The 18,558-nt window shown below is 38.5% G+C and overlaps 1 protein-coding gene across 6 annotated transcripts in view; it reads right to left on the bottom strand.

Moving 5' to 3' along the window:
* Window positions 1-2,397: 2,397 nt before the first annotated feature.
* Window positions 2,398-18,558, bottom strand: part of WFDC11 (WAP four-disulfide core domain 11) — a 113,156-nt gene continuing 96,995 nt past the window's right edge. For 3 of the 6 annotated variants that reach the window (XM_045885844.3, XM_045885845.2, XM_045885842.2), the window contains exons 2-5: window positions 8,652-8,733; window positions 4,131-4,277; window positions 3,010-3,152; window positions 2,398-2,499 (exon numbers count right to left, since the gene is read on the bottom strand). In XM_045885844.3, the coding sequence (XP_045741800.1) occupies window positions 2,485-2,499; window positions 3,010-3,152; window positions 4,131-4,277; window positions 8,652-8,733 (387 nt within the window). In that variant the 3' untranslated portion in view covers window positions 2,398-2,484. The remainder of the gene's footprint in view (window positions 2,500-3,009; window positions 3,153-4,130; window positions 4,278-8,651; window positions 8,734-18,558) is intronic. The other 3 variants (XM_064573269.1, XM_054510130.2, XM_045885843.2) reach the window with 2 other exon arrangements.

Genomic DNA, 18,558 nt, shown 5'->3' on the forward strand with positions numbered 1-18,558 from the left:
AATTGTTGATCAGGCTGGTCTGTCTGTGACAAATACACGGCCTCGAGGTTGTCATGGTTTCTGCAGTAATTGTTCTCTCCTCATGCTCCAGCCATGCTCCTTCTCTATGTCAGTGCAGATGGGAGGACTCTAGAAGTATCTTCCACATCTCATACACCATGATGATGGTCAACTCCTGCCTCATATCCATCCTTTGGGTGCCCCCAATGCTCACAAGTGGGTCATACTGATGCCTGCACCCACCAAGTGTGTCCCACCACCGCCTCTGGTAGTAAACTGTGTCATAACAAACCCAGGGTGCCTAAATCAGGAGCTATAGGAAGTTATCTGGAATGCAAGTGTTGGCTTTAGGTGCTGAGTGCAAGATCTACCACTAAGAAATGCTCTTTGGCCCAAATATAATTAGAATGGGCATATGGGCATGACATGCAGGATTTAAGGAAGGCTCTATCTGAGGAAGTTATTTATAAGCCTAAATCCTACCATTAAAATTACATTCTCTAGGAGTGTATACCTATCAGTGAGTGTAGTGTCTGTCCAGTGTCTTAGCTTGGGAAGGGTTCACTTCCTGGAAAGCATTAGTGGGTGGGTGTGAGAAGGTAGAAGAATCTACATGAGAGAACACCATGCATCTGAATTCTAAGGATATTCTGGGTCACTGTTGCTGGGTATATGGAGGTTCCTTTTTATGTGGATTCAGGTTTCCTTTATTGATGGAATGCTTTCTAGTTTTAAATATTGTTAACTTTGTGGGGGTTTTTTTGAAAACTCCAATTATATTTATTTATTTAGGTTTTCTTTATCCATCTTCTTTATTAATCTTTCTCTCATTGTTTTTACTTTTTGCATTTTATTTTGCATTTATTTCTTTTTTTAATTTAAATTCAATTAGCCACGGTATAGTACATCATTAATTTTTGATATAATGTTCAGTGATTCATTAGTTGAATATTGTCTTCTTTCATTCTTTTTCAATGCCTCTTGTAGTTCAGCTGAATTTATTCTGTCTTGAAATCTTGTAACAATCTTTATTTCTGAGATGACCTTTAACTTTTTCTTTGATTTTTTTCTGTCCACCTCTTATTTCAGGTCTTCCTGGATTTTTGGCTACTTATGTGCTGAGTTTTTAAATTTCTGATTCAAGGTATTTTTTTATCTGTTAAAATCTTTGTTTACAGATGTTTATTTAATTAAAGTTGCAGGTGTTGTATTTCCCTTCTCCCTGACAAGATGTTTCTGGTGGGAGATTTTTTTTCACAGAAATGTTTCCATTTTCATTCATTCTGTTTTCTTTAATAGTAGTTTTACATTGAAGTTGTCTAATATTTTTTCATTAACTTTCTAACATCTTGTTTTAATGGACCAGCAGAGACAGTTTTATGCTCAAATTGTTCTAGGCTTTGGCCACTGGGAACTCTTTAAGGTTGTTTCCTGTTTCCCATTCTTTGACTTTATAACATTTCCTTACTTTCTGACCCTAAAAGATACTCCAGTGTCATCTTGTATTTTCTAAGCCTAGTTCTAGAATCAGCCATTTCTCCAAGAAGCCTTGGTCCATTTATTGGAGAATGGTAATAAAAACCAAGATCTGGGCTCCTGGTGTGCTTATTGCTACTGAGTTATCACTGTTCCCAGGCATAGCCAGGAAATATACACATGTGTAACTAATCCATGTATACACTCATCTATTTTACTTCTGCATCTCTCTGTATATATATTGAGCTGAATGAGGGTTCATATTGATGTCTCTGACTCGAATCCAGTATCCCCAGGGCTCATCTAGCCTTCCATTTTGCTTATTTGTAACTTCTTCTCTCTTACAGTTAGAAACAAGGCTCCCATCATCCCCGGTTATTTACTTATTTGTCCAATCTTATATATTATCTTATATACATCTTATATACATGTAAAGTCATTTTAGAATTTTTACGCAGGGGTGCCTGGGTGGCTCAGTCGGTTAAGTGTCCCTTTCTTGATTTTGGCTCAGATCATGATCTCAGGATCATGGGCTAGGCATGAGGCCTGCTTGGGATTCTCTCTCTCCCTCTCCCTCTTTCCCTGCCCCCTGCTCATGCACGCTTTCTCTCTCTCTCTAAAAAAAAAAAAAAAAAAAAAAGAATTGTTTACCCATACCCTGTGAGAAACAAATTTACCAGAGATCTGCTCTCTGAAAAACCAAATGAAAGAGCTACTTGCCAGTTACCCATATGAAAATGACATACTAGAAATAAACTTCTATTTTGTGAAACCCATGAGATTAGCCTCAGTTCTAAGGTAATCAAATGAGGAAGCAAGAGTTAGAAGCTATGTAGCCTGTAGGATGTGAACAATTTGGGGGTATAATAGGGCAATCAAAGAGAGTGGAAGGGAGTTGAAAAAGCCAAAGCCACTGCTGATAAATGAGTTTATTTGTCAAGGATTTGCTCTTGCCCAGCCCTCAGTGTGAACAGACTGGTGTCCTGCTGGGAGGTTAGGGTTTAGACCTCATGCAAAGATTTCCTGCAAGACAGAAAGGTTATATACTCAGAGGCTAAGGGAACTCTGAGGAACAAGCATTCATTCCCAAGCTTAATATTACCCATCCCCACCAAACGCCCGACCTGAGTACTTTATGTAACACCAAGAATTGTACACTTCTGGGGTGGGGAGGTGGGTTTGGTTCATTGAACAGAGAAATGTAGAGATTTGGGGCCTGGCTGGGCCAAAAGGATTCATTGAAAGGTCTGACTATGGAGGCAACGATTAGAAATTTGGACAAAAATTGGGAAGAGAGCAAACAATTGAGTAATATAACGAAGACAACATAGGCATTGATTATATAATGAAAGAAACAATGTGCCCCAAGCTGGTGTCTTAGTTTATTTGCCACTGAACTGCTGTCCAGGCTTAGGGGATATTATCATCCACTATTTTTGTGCCTAGGATTTGGGGTGCCTCAGTCTTCTGTTTATGAATAACAGCATCTGAGAATCAGTGAAGACCCATGCCCAAGCACACCTCCCAACTCACTTTATTTTTCCAACAGATGTTTCCACAATAGGTCCAGCAGCATGTGTAATTTTTGTTTGTACATTTAAGGGCTCTAGAGCACTTCTTGGTACATTCAATGACACTTGGCTCTCCCCAGCACTCCTCAATGAACATTTCATCCCCTGTAATTGACATGAGATAGAAAGAGGCTGACAGGGGCCACATAGCCAAGGTGGGAAGAGAAGTCCTTCATAAGCTGAACAGCCCCTTCTAGAATCCTAGCCCCACCCAGGTATCCATCTGCCTTATGAGAAAATCCCTGTTGAGCCTCCTCGTTACATCTTCACAGATCTCTGCCTTCTCTGCTCCCACAGGCCTCTGGGCCCTCGTCAAGCCTCCTAGATATAGGATTCAGCATAACCCCCCCCCCACACACACACACACACTCATGTGTCCTCCTATAAAATCTACATTTCTGTAATAGGAGACCTCAGGGCCCAAGGCAGCCTCTAGCCTCATTACTATACCTACTTCCTAGTGTGGGAAGCCAGCCCAGGGAGAATAAGGAACAGATTCTCTCCCTTTTTCTTCTCTTTCTTGTTGACCCTGCCTTTAAGAACAGCTTCTCACCAAATTTTTCTCTTTCTCACCCATTTTCTTGGCACCCTCCACTGATTCCATTTTCTCATCATATGGCCCTCAACTTTGCCCCACTAGAGACACATCTCATGTCTCTTTTCTATCTTTTCACATTCTAAAAGATCTGCCACTGAAACTAAGGGTATATATTAAGAAATCCCCCTATAGTACTCATCGAAGTACACACAGCTAAGACACAGAGCTTCTGGAGATATGGAAAGATATGGTAGCCTGACATGGAAAAATAATATGTCTTTATAACTAATTGAATATATATAAAAGGTGACAGGTACCCATTGCCACTTTCAAGGTTGGAAGAAGAAGCATTGAAGGACCTCAACTTGGACATTCCTTAGATCTCTGTGCATAAAAAAAGTCTCTGAAACTTTAATAGGTGACCCAGGGAAGGTGGGTCCTGAGTCCTGAGTCAGATGTGCCAGACACAATACCCCTTCGCTTGTCCAGGAACAAGCACAGTACCCCCAGGACATAGCACCCCCACCCCCAGGCTAATCACTTACAGCTGTATTTTTCCTTCATCACTCCCAGCACAGACAGTAGCTCCATACAGAGGAATGTCACGAGTTGAGGTGTCCAGAGCTTCATGATGCTGACTGTATGTGTCTGAATATATACTGTCAGGATGTTTATCCCCTTTCCAGTTGCTGCTGGAAATCGAGAGATATAAACAGAGTTGTGAAGCAAGAAGAAGCGCTTATAGAAATTCTTTACTCTTTGTCTACTTATTCTTCCTTGCCCCCCACCCACCCAACAACAGGCACACACCTAAGCTGAACACTGGCTTTGCTAAAAGGTTTCTCTGCATCTCACACTTCATGCTTTCCTTTTATAGAAAAAAAATTATTTTAAAAATGTGTTGCCTTCCCTTGATGAAAAGATAATCCAAATCCAGCTGATAAAATACTTAAAACATAAAAAAGTACAAAGAAGACAATGAAATATTTCTAGCACCCCCACTATGTTGGACTATGTTATTCTGTCTTCTATATGTGCACATAAAACTGAAATCATACCAGGCTTGCTGTCTATATCTTGACTTTTTATTTAAAAATGTGTAACATGATATTCGGGGCGCCTGAGTGGCTCAGTCAGTTAAGCATCCGACTCTTGATTTCTGCTCAGGTCATGATTTCGGGGTCGTGAGATTGAGCCCTGTGTCAGGCTCTGTGCTGAGCTTGGAGCCTGCTTAAGATTCTCTCTCTTCTGCTCCTCCCCCACCCCCCGGCTTGCATGCTCTCATTCTCTCTCTCTCTAAAAGAAAATTTTAATTAAAAAATTTTTTAAATAATAAAAATATGTAACATGATATTAAAATTAAAGTTTTGGCCAAGACCTTTGGATAGCCCCTAAAATGAGCTTGTGAGACGAGTCAACTTAAGATTTAAAGAAAATCTGCTCAAAAATCACCTGCAAAAAATACGTCAAGTACCTGGCCATTTTCCACATTTAAAACAAGTCAGGATTTTAAGAGTCACCAACCCCTTTTTCGTCATCTTTCTCTCTTGTTTTTAAAGAATGTTGTGCTCTTTTAATTCCAAGTCACTAGAAAGGCTTTAAGAATACCTCCCATAGAGCTTTATATGTGCCCCAAGGTTTTGTGGAGACATAGGCAGATGTCTGAGTCACACCAGAGAAACAAAGGGTAGGAGGCTGGCTGAAGTGACTTATGGCCACAGCAAGAGGCTAAGCCTCCGCTATGGCATTTGATAAGGCAATGTATGCAAGAAAGCCAGTGTGGATTTGCACTAGATTCATGTCAGGCAGGCTACCTGGGAAGGCCATGGGACCTCAGCAGAAGGAAGTAGGAAGTGACTGGTCAGATGCCTAGGGTCTGGGAAAAGTGTCAGAAAGGAGGTGGGTTCAGCCGTATCAAGACAACCACAGGTAAGAAACTTCCATAAGTTGGGGTTGGGGGAAGACTCAAAGAACCCATGAAACCACCACCAACAGAGTCAACTATAAGGAATACTAAGCCCAGAAAGCACAAAGCACAAAAGTACAATACTCCCTGCCAGAAAGAACTGTCCTGACCTCCTCATCTCTTCTCCCTTGTCCACTTCCAAAATGTCACTTAGCCATCTGCAGGAGGAGAGGAAAACTGGTCACTCTCTTCCCCAATTGCAGGTTTCTAGGTGTGGCGGAAGCCACGATTTTAATTCAATTTTAGTATTTTGACTATTGCCTGGGCTTAGACTTTTTTTTAATATATTCTAAGTTTAGGCAGTGTCTAGAAAATTGAAGTTCTATACCCAAGCTCTCATACAGAGGCAGGAAAAGAAGTCACTTTAATGAGTAAATTTAAATGAGACAAAGGGCAAACTTTTCAACAGATTATCAGTAACACTCCCTGTGAATATTTTCCCAATATGCTAGTTACACATATCATTCAAATGGTCCCATTGATCATAAGACATCTGAAAATTTATAATTTCTCTTCTTCAGAAAAAAAAAAATCAATAGGCACCAACTTGCAACTAAAATTCAGTTAAATCTGGTATTAGCTTCAGAGCACAAATGTAGAGATCTAGAAGTGCTGAGTAAAGGGTACTGCCTATTTCAAACCCTACATAGCTGTTGCCAGTTTTCTTCTCCATTAAGACTGGTTTATTGTGCCCATCTTGTCTCACCATAAAAAGGAAATTCTCTCCCACTTGTTACCACACTGAAGACTGTCAGTATTGTGTAGAACAGAGAACAAAATATCGGCACTGGAGTCAGAGAGACCTGGGTTTGAAACCCAACCCCAACGCACTGAGCTTAATTTAAGTTTTGGGATTGGTCTACTACCTAATTTCTCAGAGCCTCAGCTTCCCCACCTGTAACATGGGGGCAATGTTAGAATCCACATTGCAAATGTTGAGTCTATGAAGCACCAAGCATAGGGTCTGGCACACAGAATGTGCAAAACAAATGGCCGTTATTGTTGTTATTTTTAGGCTCAGACTCTTTTCTTCTCTAGAGGAGTGAATGTTCATCTCATTAACTTTATTGTGGTCTTTTCTTTAAAAAAAAAAATTTTAACCTATTTGAAATTAATTCTGGTGAGTAAGTGGGGGCCCATATTTCACTCATCTGTCCTCAATTTATTCATCCCACAAATACTTATATTTAATGACTACTATAAGCCACTCTTTCAAACACTGAGGATACAGTAACGAACAAAATTACAAAAAATGCCTGTCCTTGTAAAGCTTACATTCTAGTACAAGGGACAGAAAATAAACAAGATATATAAAAGAAATACATAATAATAGATGGATATCAATGTGAAAGAGGAAAGATAAGAGAGGGTCAAGGACCTGGAACACAGAATATGTAAAATAAGTGCTAACTGTTATTTTAGGCAGCTCACTAGTGATGAGATTCAGGGTTCTGAAGGAAGAGGTTATCTACTGTTCCCCCAAATTTTCAGTCCTCTCCCCACTTCTCTCTCACTCCCAGTCTGGTGCTTCACACTCCCGAGGCCAAACAGAAGGACAGATAAAGGAAACAAAGATAAAAGAGAAGTCTGGATACTATGAATTATATAGTCACAGGAGAGTAATTGTCTCTTTCCTGGCAAGTGACCAATTTTCCCTCAAAATCTTTATTTTTGCTTCCACATTTTCAACAAAGCAGAAGATAACCTACATACATTGGTTGAAATCTCTTCAAATGCTCAAAAATAGACACAATATGTAGAGACGTTCCCAAAGGTGCAAAACTCTTTAGAAGGGCTAACTTATTCTCTTCCTTGGCATATGTGAAAAGTTAGAAAATAAGAAAATAAAATTTGAGGCATGTGGACCATTAGATGAGTTGTCTTTAACTTTTTAAGAACTATTCTTTGGAAATAATTCCAAAGTTACAAGTAAGAATAGTACCAAGAGCATCTGTATACCATTTGCTTAGGATCACCTATTTTAAGAATTTATCCATAATTACCTCCTCTTTCTCTCCCCTCCTCCATCTTACATATATATATTTCATATATATTTATATATTATATTTTTATGAACAACTTGAGAGTAAATATCACATATCATGGCTCTTATTTAGGAATAATATTTCAGTGAGTATTATAGTAGGGACATTCTCTTACATGATCATAGTGCAATTAATCAATTTCATTAAATTTAACAGTGGTAAAATATACTTTTCTGTATTTACCTAAGCTACCATCAGTTTTCCATTTTATAAATTCACCCAATAACATCCTTTGTCTCTTATGACACTGAAATTTTTGAAGAATACAGCCAAACTTTTTTTTAGTTGAACATTCCTCATTTTGTGATTTGTCTGAAATTTCTTCATGATTAGACAGACTCAGGTTATACATTCTCAGTGGGAATACCTAGGTAGGCATTACATAGTGTCCTTCTCAGGATATCACATGTGAAGGGACACAGTGTTCATCTACGTCATCTTTCTCTCTCTTTCTCTTGGTTTCTCCATTTTTTTAAGATTTTATTTATTTATTTGAGGGGCACCTGGGTGGCTCAGTCATTAAGCATCTGCCTTCTGCTCAGGTCATGATCCCAGGGTCTGGGATCGAGTCCCCATCAGGCTCCCTGCTCCGCAGGAGGCCTGCTTCTCCCTCTCCCAGTCCCCCTGCTTGTGTTCCCTCTCTCACTGTTTCTCTCTGTCAAATAAATAAATACATAAATAAATACATAAATAAATCTCTTTTTTACAAATTTTATTTATTTATTTGAGAGAGAGAGAGAGCATGACAGGGTGAGAGGGCAAGAGGGAGAGAGAAGGAGGGGGCAGACTCCCCACTGAGCAGGGATCCTGTCACAGGGCTCAATCCCAGGACCCCGAGCTCATGACCTGAGCCAAAGGTAGATGCTTAACCGACTGAGCCACCCAAGTGCCCCTTGGTTTCTCCATTTGAACAACAAAGATAAGAATCTCTTCCATACAGGGATAGTGTTGGCATGCTCTGGAGCATGATTTGGACAGGGAACTCATCCAACCAAGCCACAAACAAGTGTTTGCTGGTTCCCACTTCTAGCCCCAGGACTCTGACCTCTACCTACCTCTGAAGATGTTCAAGTTGGAAGTTCTGGTAATTATTTGGCTGGTGGATCTTCTTCCTGGCTTCTGGGAACCACAGAGCCCCTGCACAGGGCAGATGATGAACAGAACAGATTTTAAAGACTCAGAATATAATCATGGTCCTGGCTGTGGCAGATCTGTGAGTTCTGCCCCAAGCTATAGTTGGGTACATTCAGAACATTATCACTGAATTCCTATTCAAAGAGTACTTCCTTTTTTCTTTTTTTGCAGCAGAGAATATAGTCTGAAACAGAACACTGTGGAATTGCAGGAGACTCCTCTCCACCAACACATACATTTCTGGAAGTCTGGGCGATTGTGGAGGTGGGAGAGGATTTATGTATCTATTTTTCTCCAGCATCCGTGTGAAGACTTTGTAAAGCCCCATCCATCCTTGATACTAATTTCTCCATTGCTAGCATTAGCCTACATCTACCTTATCACCAACATCTTGTGGCTTTTGTGCTGATAAGAAGAGAGAGGTCTACCAAGAGAGCTTGCAAAAGGCTACATAACATAAAGATTTAAAACGCAAACTTAAGCTGGATCCAAATCCTAGCTCCCACTTAACTTTGGGCAAGTCACTAACCCTCTCTGTGCCTCAATTTCCTTATATGCTAAATGGGGATAATAACAGCACTTTCCTCATAAGGTTTTTGTGAGGGTTCCATGAGTGATTATCTGTTAAGCACTTAGAGCCAATGTCTGGCATAGAGGTCATGCTATGTTTGTTAAATAAACAAAAGAAACACTTACCCAATGGAGTGTCAAGAATTATTCAGTTTAAAACCAATATTATTCAGCCATCAGAAAGGATGAATACCCAACTTTTACATCAACGTGGATGGGACTGGAGGAGATTATGCTAAGTGAAATAAGTCAAGCAGAGAAAGTCAATTATCATATGGTTTCACTTATTTGTGGAACATAAGGAATAGCATGGAGGACATTAGGAGAAGGAAGGGAAAAATGAAGGGGGGAAATCAGAGGGAGAGATGAACCATGAGAGACTATGGACTCTGAGAAACAAACAGGGTTTTAGAGGGGAAGGGGGAGGGGGGATTGGTTAGCCCAGTGATGGGCATTAAGGAGGGCACGTACTGCATGGAGCACTGGGTGTTATACACAAACAATGAATCATGGATCACCACATCAAAAACTAATGATGTATTGTATGGTGACTAACATAACATAATAAAATTAAAAAAAAAAATTCACTATGTGTCGTATATTTAACATGTATTAACTAATACATACTCTCAATGATATTATGAGTTTAGTCCTACTATTATTCCTATTTTACAGATGCAGAAACTGAGGCACAGAAGAGTTAAGCAACTTGCCCAGGGCCACACAGCTAGTAAGTGCCAGGTACAGGATTTAAAAGGAAGTGAGTTTAGAACCATGTATGTCAGATGGTCAAGCCTGCAGATTCTCTTGGGACTGCAAGCCATGATATTCCTTGGACCCATTGCCCATCACCAAGATTACTCTCTCCAGGTGCGTTTACAATACTAGTTGATGAGCATAGTGGGGAGGGGAACTCCAGGGGCCAAGCTGAGTATGGATAGCACTGGGTAAGTCCTGGCTTAAAGTATTCCCAGAGTGGCTTAGCTAGAATGGAAAGAATGGAGAGCAAGAAAGAAGCAAACGTTATGGATTGTCCAAACTTCTTTTTTTCCTCTAGGTCTGTTTCCTTGTCTCTCCCCACTTTACAACATATCCTTGGCCTTCACCTCTTTGTAAGGGCTCTCATCACTTCATCCCATTTACTTCATCCTGTAGAAAAAAATGGTTTCTTTCTAGAATACCATTTGTGCTTATGTACTACTAAAAGAGGACCTCATGCTTAATGCATATACCTTGCAAAAATTTTTAAATGACAGAGAAATTTAAAAGCTACTGTTAATTTTGTCATCCTGTGCTAACATTTTTGTGTACATCCACCTATTATCTATATATAGATATAGAGATAGATGACCAAAAAAGCTATAAGGCACATAGAAAATAAATGGGAAACTGACAGAAGTAAGTCCCTCCTTATCAATAATTACTCTAAATGAAAATGGGTTAAACTATCCAATCAAAAGTCAGATTGGTGGAATAAATAAAAAAGCATGATCCAACCATATGTTGTCTACAAGACACTTGCGGGCGCCTGGGTGGCTCAGTTGGTTAAGCGACTACCTTCGGCTCAGGTCATGATCCTGGAGTCCCGGGATGGAGTCCCATATCGGGCTCCTTTTTCAGCAGGGGGTCTGCTTCTCCCTCTGACCCTCCCCCCTCTCATGTGCTCTCTCATTCTCTCTCTCAAATAAATAAAAAAATTCTTAAAAAAAAAAAAAAAAGACATTTGCTTTAGGTCCAAAGACACAAATAGATTGAAAGTAAAAGGATGGAAAAACATATTCCATACCAATAGTAGTCAAAAGAGAGCAGGAGTGCCTATACTATCAGACCAAATAGACCTTAAATAAAGATTACAAGGGACAATGGACATTGTGTATTTATTTTATTTTTTTATTATGTTATGTTAGTCACCATACAGTACATCATTAGTTTTTGATGTAGTGTTCCATGGTTCATTGTTTGCTTATAACACCCAGTGCTCCATGCAATACGTGCCCTCCTTAATACCCATCACTGGGCTAACCCATCCCCCACCCCTTTCCCCTCTAAAATCCTCAGTTTGATTCCTCTCATGGTTCATCTCCCCCTCCGATTCCCCCCCCTTCATTTTTCCCTTCCTTCTCCTAATGTCCTCCATGCTATTTCTTATGTTCCACAAGTAAGTGAAACCATATGATAATTGACTTTCTCTGCCTGACTTCTTTCACTAAGCATAATCTCCTCCAGTCCCATCCATGTTGATGCAAAAGTTAGGTATTCATCCTTTCTGATGGCTGAGGAATAGTCCATTGTATATATGGATCACATCTTCTTTATCCATTCATCTGTTGAAGGGCATCTCAGCTCTTTCCACAGTTTGGCTACAGTGGACATTGCTGCTATGAACATTGGGGTGCACATGGCCCTTCTTTTCATATATCTTTGAGATAAATACTCAGTAGTGCAATTGCTGGGTCACAGGGTATCTCTATTTTTAATTTTTTGAGGAAACTTCACACTGTTTTCCAAAGTGGCTGTACCAACTTGCATTCCCATCAGGGAAATTCAAATCAAAACTACATTGAAATACCACCTTACACCAGTTAGAATGGCAAAAATTGAGAAGGCAAGAAACAACAAATGTTGGAGAGGTTGTGGAGAAAGGGAAACCCTCTTACACTGTTGGTGGGAAAGGACATTGTATGTTAATAAAAGGTTCGATACAACAAGAATTGTATAATTACAACTATAATCACTCATGTACCTAATGACAATCATCAAAATATATGAAGCCTAAACTGACACAATGGAAAAGTAGATAGTTCTACAATAATAATCAGAGACTTCAATACCCCCTCTCAATAATAGACCAACTAGGCAGAAGATAAGTAAGGAAATAGAGTATTTAAACAACACAATAAAACAATTAGATCTAACAAACATATCGAGAATATTCAATGCAACAATAGCACACACATTCTTCTCAAGTGCACATGGGACACTCTCTGGGAGAGACCATATGTTATACCACAAATCAAGTCTCAAGAGATTTTAAAAGATAAATATTATCTAACCACAATGGGTTGAAATTAAAAACCATAAGTAAAACTGTAAAATCCATGAAGTTGTGGAAATTAAACAACACACTCTTAAAAAAACCAATGGATCAAAGAAATCATAAGGAAAATTAGAAAATACTTAGAGGGGCACCTGGGTGGCTCAGTCGTTAAGCGTCTGCCTTCGGCTCAGGTCATGATCCCAGAGTCCTGGGATCGAGCCCCGCATCGGGCTCCCCGCTCTGCGGGAAGCCTGCTTCTCCCTTTCCCACTCCCCCTGCTTGTGTTCCCTCTCTCGCTGTGTCTCTCTCTGTCAAATAAATAAATAAAATCTTAAAAAAAAAAAAGAAAATACTTAGAGTTGAATTAAAACTGAAATACAATATATCAAAATGTATGTGACACAGCAAAAAGAATGCTAACAGAAACTGACAGCTATAAATGTTTATATTTAAAAACAAGAGGTGTTGGCAAAGATGTGGAGAAAGGGGAACCCTCTTACACTGTTGGTGCAGCTACTCTGGAAAACAGCATGGAGATTCCTCAAAAAATTAAAAATAGAACTACCCTACCATGCAGCAGTTGCACTACTAGGTATTTACCCAAAGAATATAAAAATACTAATTCAAAGGTATATATGCACCCCAATGTTTATAGCAGCATTGTCTACAATAACCAAATGTGGAAACAGCCCAAGTGTCCATTGATGAGTGAATAGATAAAGAAGAGGTGGTATATATGTATATATGTACACACACAGAGTAATATTACTCATCCATAAAAAAGAATGCAATCTTGCATGGATGGAGATAGAGAGTATCATGCTAAGTGAAATAAGTCAGTTAGAGAAAGACAATATATAATTTCACTTATATGTGGAATTTAAGAAACAAAACAGGGGTGCATGACTGGCTCAGTCAGTGGAGCGTGCAACTCTTGATCTCATGGTTGTGAGTTCAAGCTCCACGTTGTGTGTAGAGATCACTTAAAAAAATAAAATATTTTTTAAAAAGAAAGAAGCAAAATAAGTGAGCAAAGCGGAAAAAGAGAGAGAAAAACAAGAAACCAAGAAACAGACTCTTAACTATAGAAAACAAACTAATGGTTACCAGACGGGAGGTGGACAAGGAGATGGGTTAAATAGGTAATGTTTAGACTGATGAATCACTGACCTCTATCTCTGAAACCAATAATACATTATATGTTAATTAATTGAATTTAAATTTTAAAAAGTAAAAAAAATAAAAATAAAAATATATAAATAAAAATTCTCCCCCTCCCAAAAAAATAGGTAATGGGTATTAAGGAGGGCACTTGTCATGATGAGCACTGGGTGTTGTATGTAAGTGATGACTCACTAAATTCTATACCTGAAACTAATATTACACTGTATATTAACTAACTGGGATTTAAATTAAAATGTGGAGGAAAAAACAAGAAAGATTTCAATGAACAACTTAACTTTATAACTTGAACTAGAAAAAGAACAAACTAACCCAAAGCTAGCACAAAGAAGGAAATAGTAACAATTAAGCACAGATCAACAAAATAGAAAAACAATAAAGAAAATCAATGAAGCCAAAAGCTGGTTCTTTGAAAAAAATCAATAAAATTGACATTTAACTAGATGGACTAAGGGGCGAAAAGTAACTATGCAAGTTAATAACATCAGAAATGAAAGTAAGGACATTACTACTGATTGCAATTGTATGCCAACAACAGGATAACCTAAACGAAATAGACACATTCTTAGAAACACAAACCCTACCAAGACTAAGTCATGCAGTATGGAAAATCTGGATATACTTATAACTAATTAAAAAATTTAATCAGTAATTAAAAATCTCAGCAAAACTCTCCACCAAAGAAAAGTTCTAGACCTTAACAAAATACTATCAAACTGAATTAAACAGTGTATTAAAAGGATTATACATCATGATCAAGTTAAATTTATTCCTGAAATGTAAAGGTAGTTCAATATATGAAAATCAATCAATATAATATACCATATTAACAGAATGACGGGAGGAAAAACAACATGATCATCTCAATTGATGTAGAAAAAGCATTCAACAAATTTCAACACCCTTTCATAATAAAAACAAACTAGGAATAGAAAAACACTACCTTGATATAATAAAAGCCATATATGAAAAACCCACAGCAAATATCATATTCAGTGGTGAAAGAAAGCATTTCCTCTAAGATTAGGAAGAAGAGAAGGATGCCTGCTTTTACCACTTCTATTCAACATAGTACTGGAAGTTCTAGCTAGAACAGTTAGAAAAGGAAAAGAAATAAAAGTCATCCAAACTGAAAAAGAAGTCAACCTAGCTCTGTATGCATATTATAGGATCTTATATGTAGAGAATCCTAAAGATTTCACACAAAGAAAAATCTGCTAGAGCTAATAAATGAATTCAGAAAAGTAGCAGGATACAAAGTCAACACACAAAAATCAGGTGCATTTCTATATACTAACAACGAACAACCTGAAAAGGAGATTATGAAAAAAATTTCCATTTATGATATCATCAAAAAGAATAAAACATTCAGGAATTAACTTAACCAAGGAGATGAAAGACTTGTAAAATGAAAACTACAAAACATTGCTGAAAGAAATTGAAGACATAAATAAATGGAAATACATCCAATGTTTTTAGATGGGAGGAATTAATATTAAGATGTCAATACTACTTAAAGTGATCTGCAGATTCAATGCAATCCCTTTTAAAATCCCAATGATGTTTTTGCATAAATAGAAAAACCCATACTAAAATATGTATGGTATCCCAAAGGGACTCCAAATAGCCAAAATAATCTTGAAAAAGAAGAATAAAGCTGGAGGGCTTACAGTTCTTGATTTCAAAGCTTAATACAGAGCTTCAGTGATTAAAACAGTGTGATACTGGATCCAATGGAATAGAATGAAGAGCCCAGAAATAAACCTTTGAATGTAGAGTCAATGATTTTTTGACAAATCTGCCAAGACCAGTCAATGGGGAAAGGACAGTGTTTTCAACACATGGTGCTAGGAAAACTACATATTCAGCTGCAAGTGAATGACATTGGACCTTCACCTAATACCATATAAAAATCAAATCAGAATGGATCAAAGACATAAATGTAAGACCTAAAACTACAAAACTCTTACAGGAAAACCCAGGGAAAATCTTAGTGTCATTGGATTTAGCAGTGATTTCTTGGATACAGCAAGAGAGACACAGGTAAAAGAAAAAATAAACAAATTGAAAATTTTTAAATTTTGTGCATCAAAAGACACTATCAACAGAGTAAAAAGACTACCCATGGAATGGGAGAAAATATTTGTAAACCATACATCTGATAAAGAATTAATATCCAGAATATAGACACAGCTCCTAAAACTCAACATCAAAAAAACAAACAACTAGATTTAAAAATAGTCAAAGACTGGAATAAACATTTCTCCAGAGAAGATGTGCAAAAGGCCAACAAGCACATGAAAATATGCTCCACATTACTAATCATTATGGAAATGCAAATCAAAACTTCAATGAGATACCATCTCACACCCATTAGGATGGCTACTATCAAAACAAAAAAACAAGTATTAACAAGGATGTGGAGATGTGAGACCTTGTACAGTGTTGATGGGAATGAATGTACAATGGTGCAGCTTCTGTAGAAAACAGTATGGCAGTACCATAAGCATTTTTCATAGAGCTGGAACAAACAATCCTAAAATTTGCATGGAACCAGAAAGACCCCGAATAGCCAAATTAATGTTGAAAAAGAAAACCAGAGCTGGAAGCATCACGATTCCAGACTTCAAGCTGTATTACAAAGCTGTAATCATCAAGACAGTATGGTACTGGCACAAAAACAGACACATAGATCAACAAAACAGAATAGAGAACCCAGAAATGAACCCTCAACTCTATGGTCAACTAATCTTTGACAAAGCAGGAAAGAATATCCAATGGAAAAAATACAGCCTCTTCAACAAATGGTGTTGGGGGAATTGGACAGCCACATGCAGAAGAATGAAACTGGACCATTTCCTGACACCATACACAAAAATAGACTCAAAATGGATGAAAGACCTAAATGTGAGACAGGAATCTATCAAAATTCTAGAGGACAACACAGGCAGCAACCTCTTTGACCTCGGCCACAGCAACTTCTTGCTAAACATGTCTCCAAGAGAAACAAAAGCAAAAATGAACTATTGGGTCTTCATCAAGATAAAAAATCTTTTGCATAGCAAAGGAGAGAGTCAACAGAACTAAAAGGCAACCTACGGAATGGGAGAAGATATCTGCAAATGACATATCAGATAAAGGGCTAGTATTCAAAATCTATAAAGAACTTATCTCACTCAACACCCAACAAATAAAAAATCTACTCAAGAAATGGGCAGAAGACATGAACAGGCATTTCTCCACAGAAGACACAAATGGCCAACAGACACATGAAAAATGCTCAACATCACTCAGCATCAGGGAAATACAAATCAAAACCACAGTGAGATACCACCTCATACCAGTCAGAATGGCTAAAATTAACAACTCAAGAAACAACAGATGTTGGCTAGGATGTGGAGAAAGGGGAACCCTCTTATACTATTGGTGGGAATGCAAACTGGTGCAGCCACTCTGGAAAACAGTATGGAGGTTCCTCGAAAAGTTAGAAGTAGAACTTTCTCAGGACCCAGCAATCGCACTAGTAGGTATTTATCCAAAGGATACAAACATAGTGATTCGAAGGGGCGCATGCACCTCAATATTTATAGCAGCAATGTCCACAATAGCCAAAATATAGAAAGAGCCCAAGATGTCCATCAACAGATGAATGGATAAACAAGATGTGGTATGTATTTACAGTGGAATATTACTCAACTATCAAAAAGAATGAAATCTTGCCATTTGCAATGACCTGGATAGAATTAGAGGGTATTATGCTAAGTGAAATAAGTCAGTCAGAGGAAGATAAAGGATAGGATTTCGCTCATATGTGGATTTTAAGAAACAAGACAGATGAACAGAGGGGAAGGGAAGGAAAAATAAAATAAGATGAAAATTGAGGGCACCTGGGTGGCTCAGTTGGTTAAGCATCTGCCTCTGGCTCAGGTCATGATCCCAGGATCCTGGGATCAAGTCCTGCATCAGGGTCCCTGCTCAGTGGGGAGCCTGCCTCTCCCTCTCCTTCTGCCCCTCCCCCGCTTGTTCTCTCTCTCTCTCTCCTTCTCTCTCTTGCTTTCTTTCTCAAATAAATAAAATCTTAAAAAAAAAAAAAAGAAAAGAAAATTGAGAGGGAGGCAAACCATAAGACATTGAACTCTAGGAAACAAAGTGAGGGTTGCTGGAGGGGAAGTGGGTGAGGGATGGAGTAACTGGGTGATGGGCATTAAAGATGGCACTTGATGTAATTAGACTGGGTGTTATATGCAACTGATGAATCACTAAATTCTACCTCTGAAACTAATAGAAACAAACAAACAAACAAAAAACCATACAGATCAACAAGGAAAGCAAATAAATCAATCCATAACTCATAGCCGCAGTCTAGTGAGGAAATAGCGAATGCTACAAATTTCAAGCAATCTGTGAGCAAAGATATAAAACACTCAAATCCAGCAGATTCGGATTAGTACTGTTGGAGTCCCTAGAGATTCAGGGTGAAAATTCGTAAGGGAAAACCTCACTGAAATGGAGTTGGGAGGCCACCAGGGGGAGCTCTCACACCATACTAATCGTCCTCAATTGCAGACCCAACAGGACATGTTCCTTGCAAATGGATCACACCTTACTTAGCTACTTAGTACTTTGTGGTTACAGCAAGAGACAGAAAGGTTTTCCTCCTCCCCTGGCAATAGCCCAGCCAATAAGAGACTATCACAACTCAGGCAATAAAAAGCCCATTCTACTTGGAACTCCCAGTTAATTCCCATTTTACTCTATAAAGGAGCATTCCTCTCCTTTGATCTCTGGACTTGCCTATGGTTCTGCCAAAGCTAGTTTGCCCTGAATTGCAATTCTCTGCTATTCCCAAATTAACCCATTTTTGCTGGTAAAATAGTTGATGGTTTTATTTTTAAGGTTAACAGCAGAGACATACACACACAGACTGCAGATACTGTATGGAAATGAGGAGATAGGAGCAGAAGGCTTAGCATAGAACACAGGTAAAATCACCCTCACAAAATGAAAGTCTGAAAATGAATGGAGGAATACCCAGGGCA

Source organism: Mirounga angustirostris, unplaced genomic scaffold, assembly GCF_029215605.1.
Source record: "Mirounga angustirostris isolate CCGP_5_RB_7025 unplaced genomic scaffold, mMirAng1.0.hap1 SCAF_10, whole genome shotgun sequence".
Taxonomy (NCBI): domain Eukaryota; kingdom Metazoa; phylum Chordata; class Mammalia; order Carnivora; family Phocidae; genus Mirounga; species Mirounga angustirostris.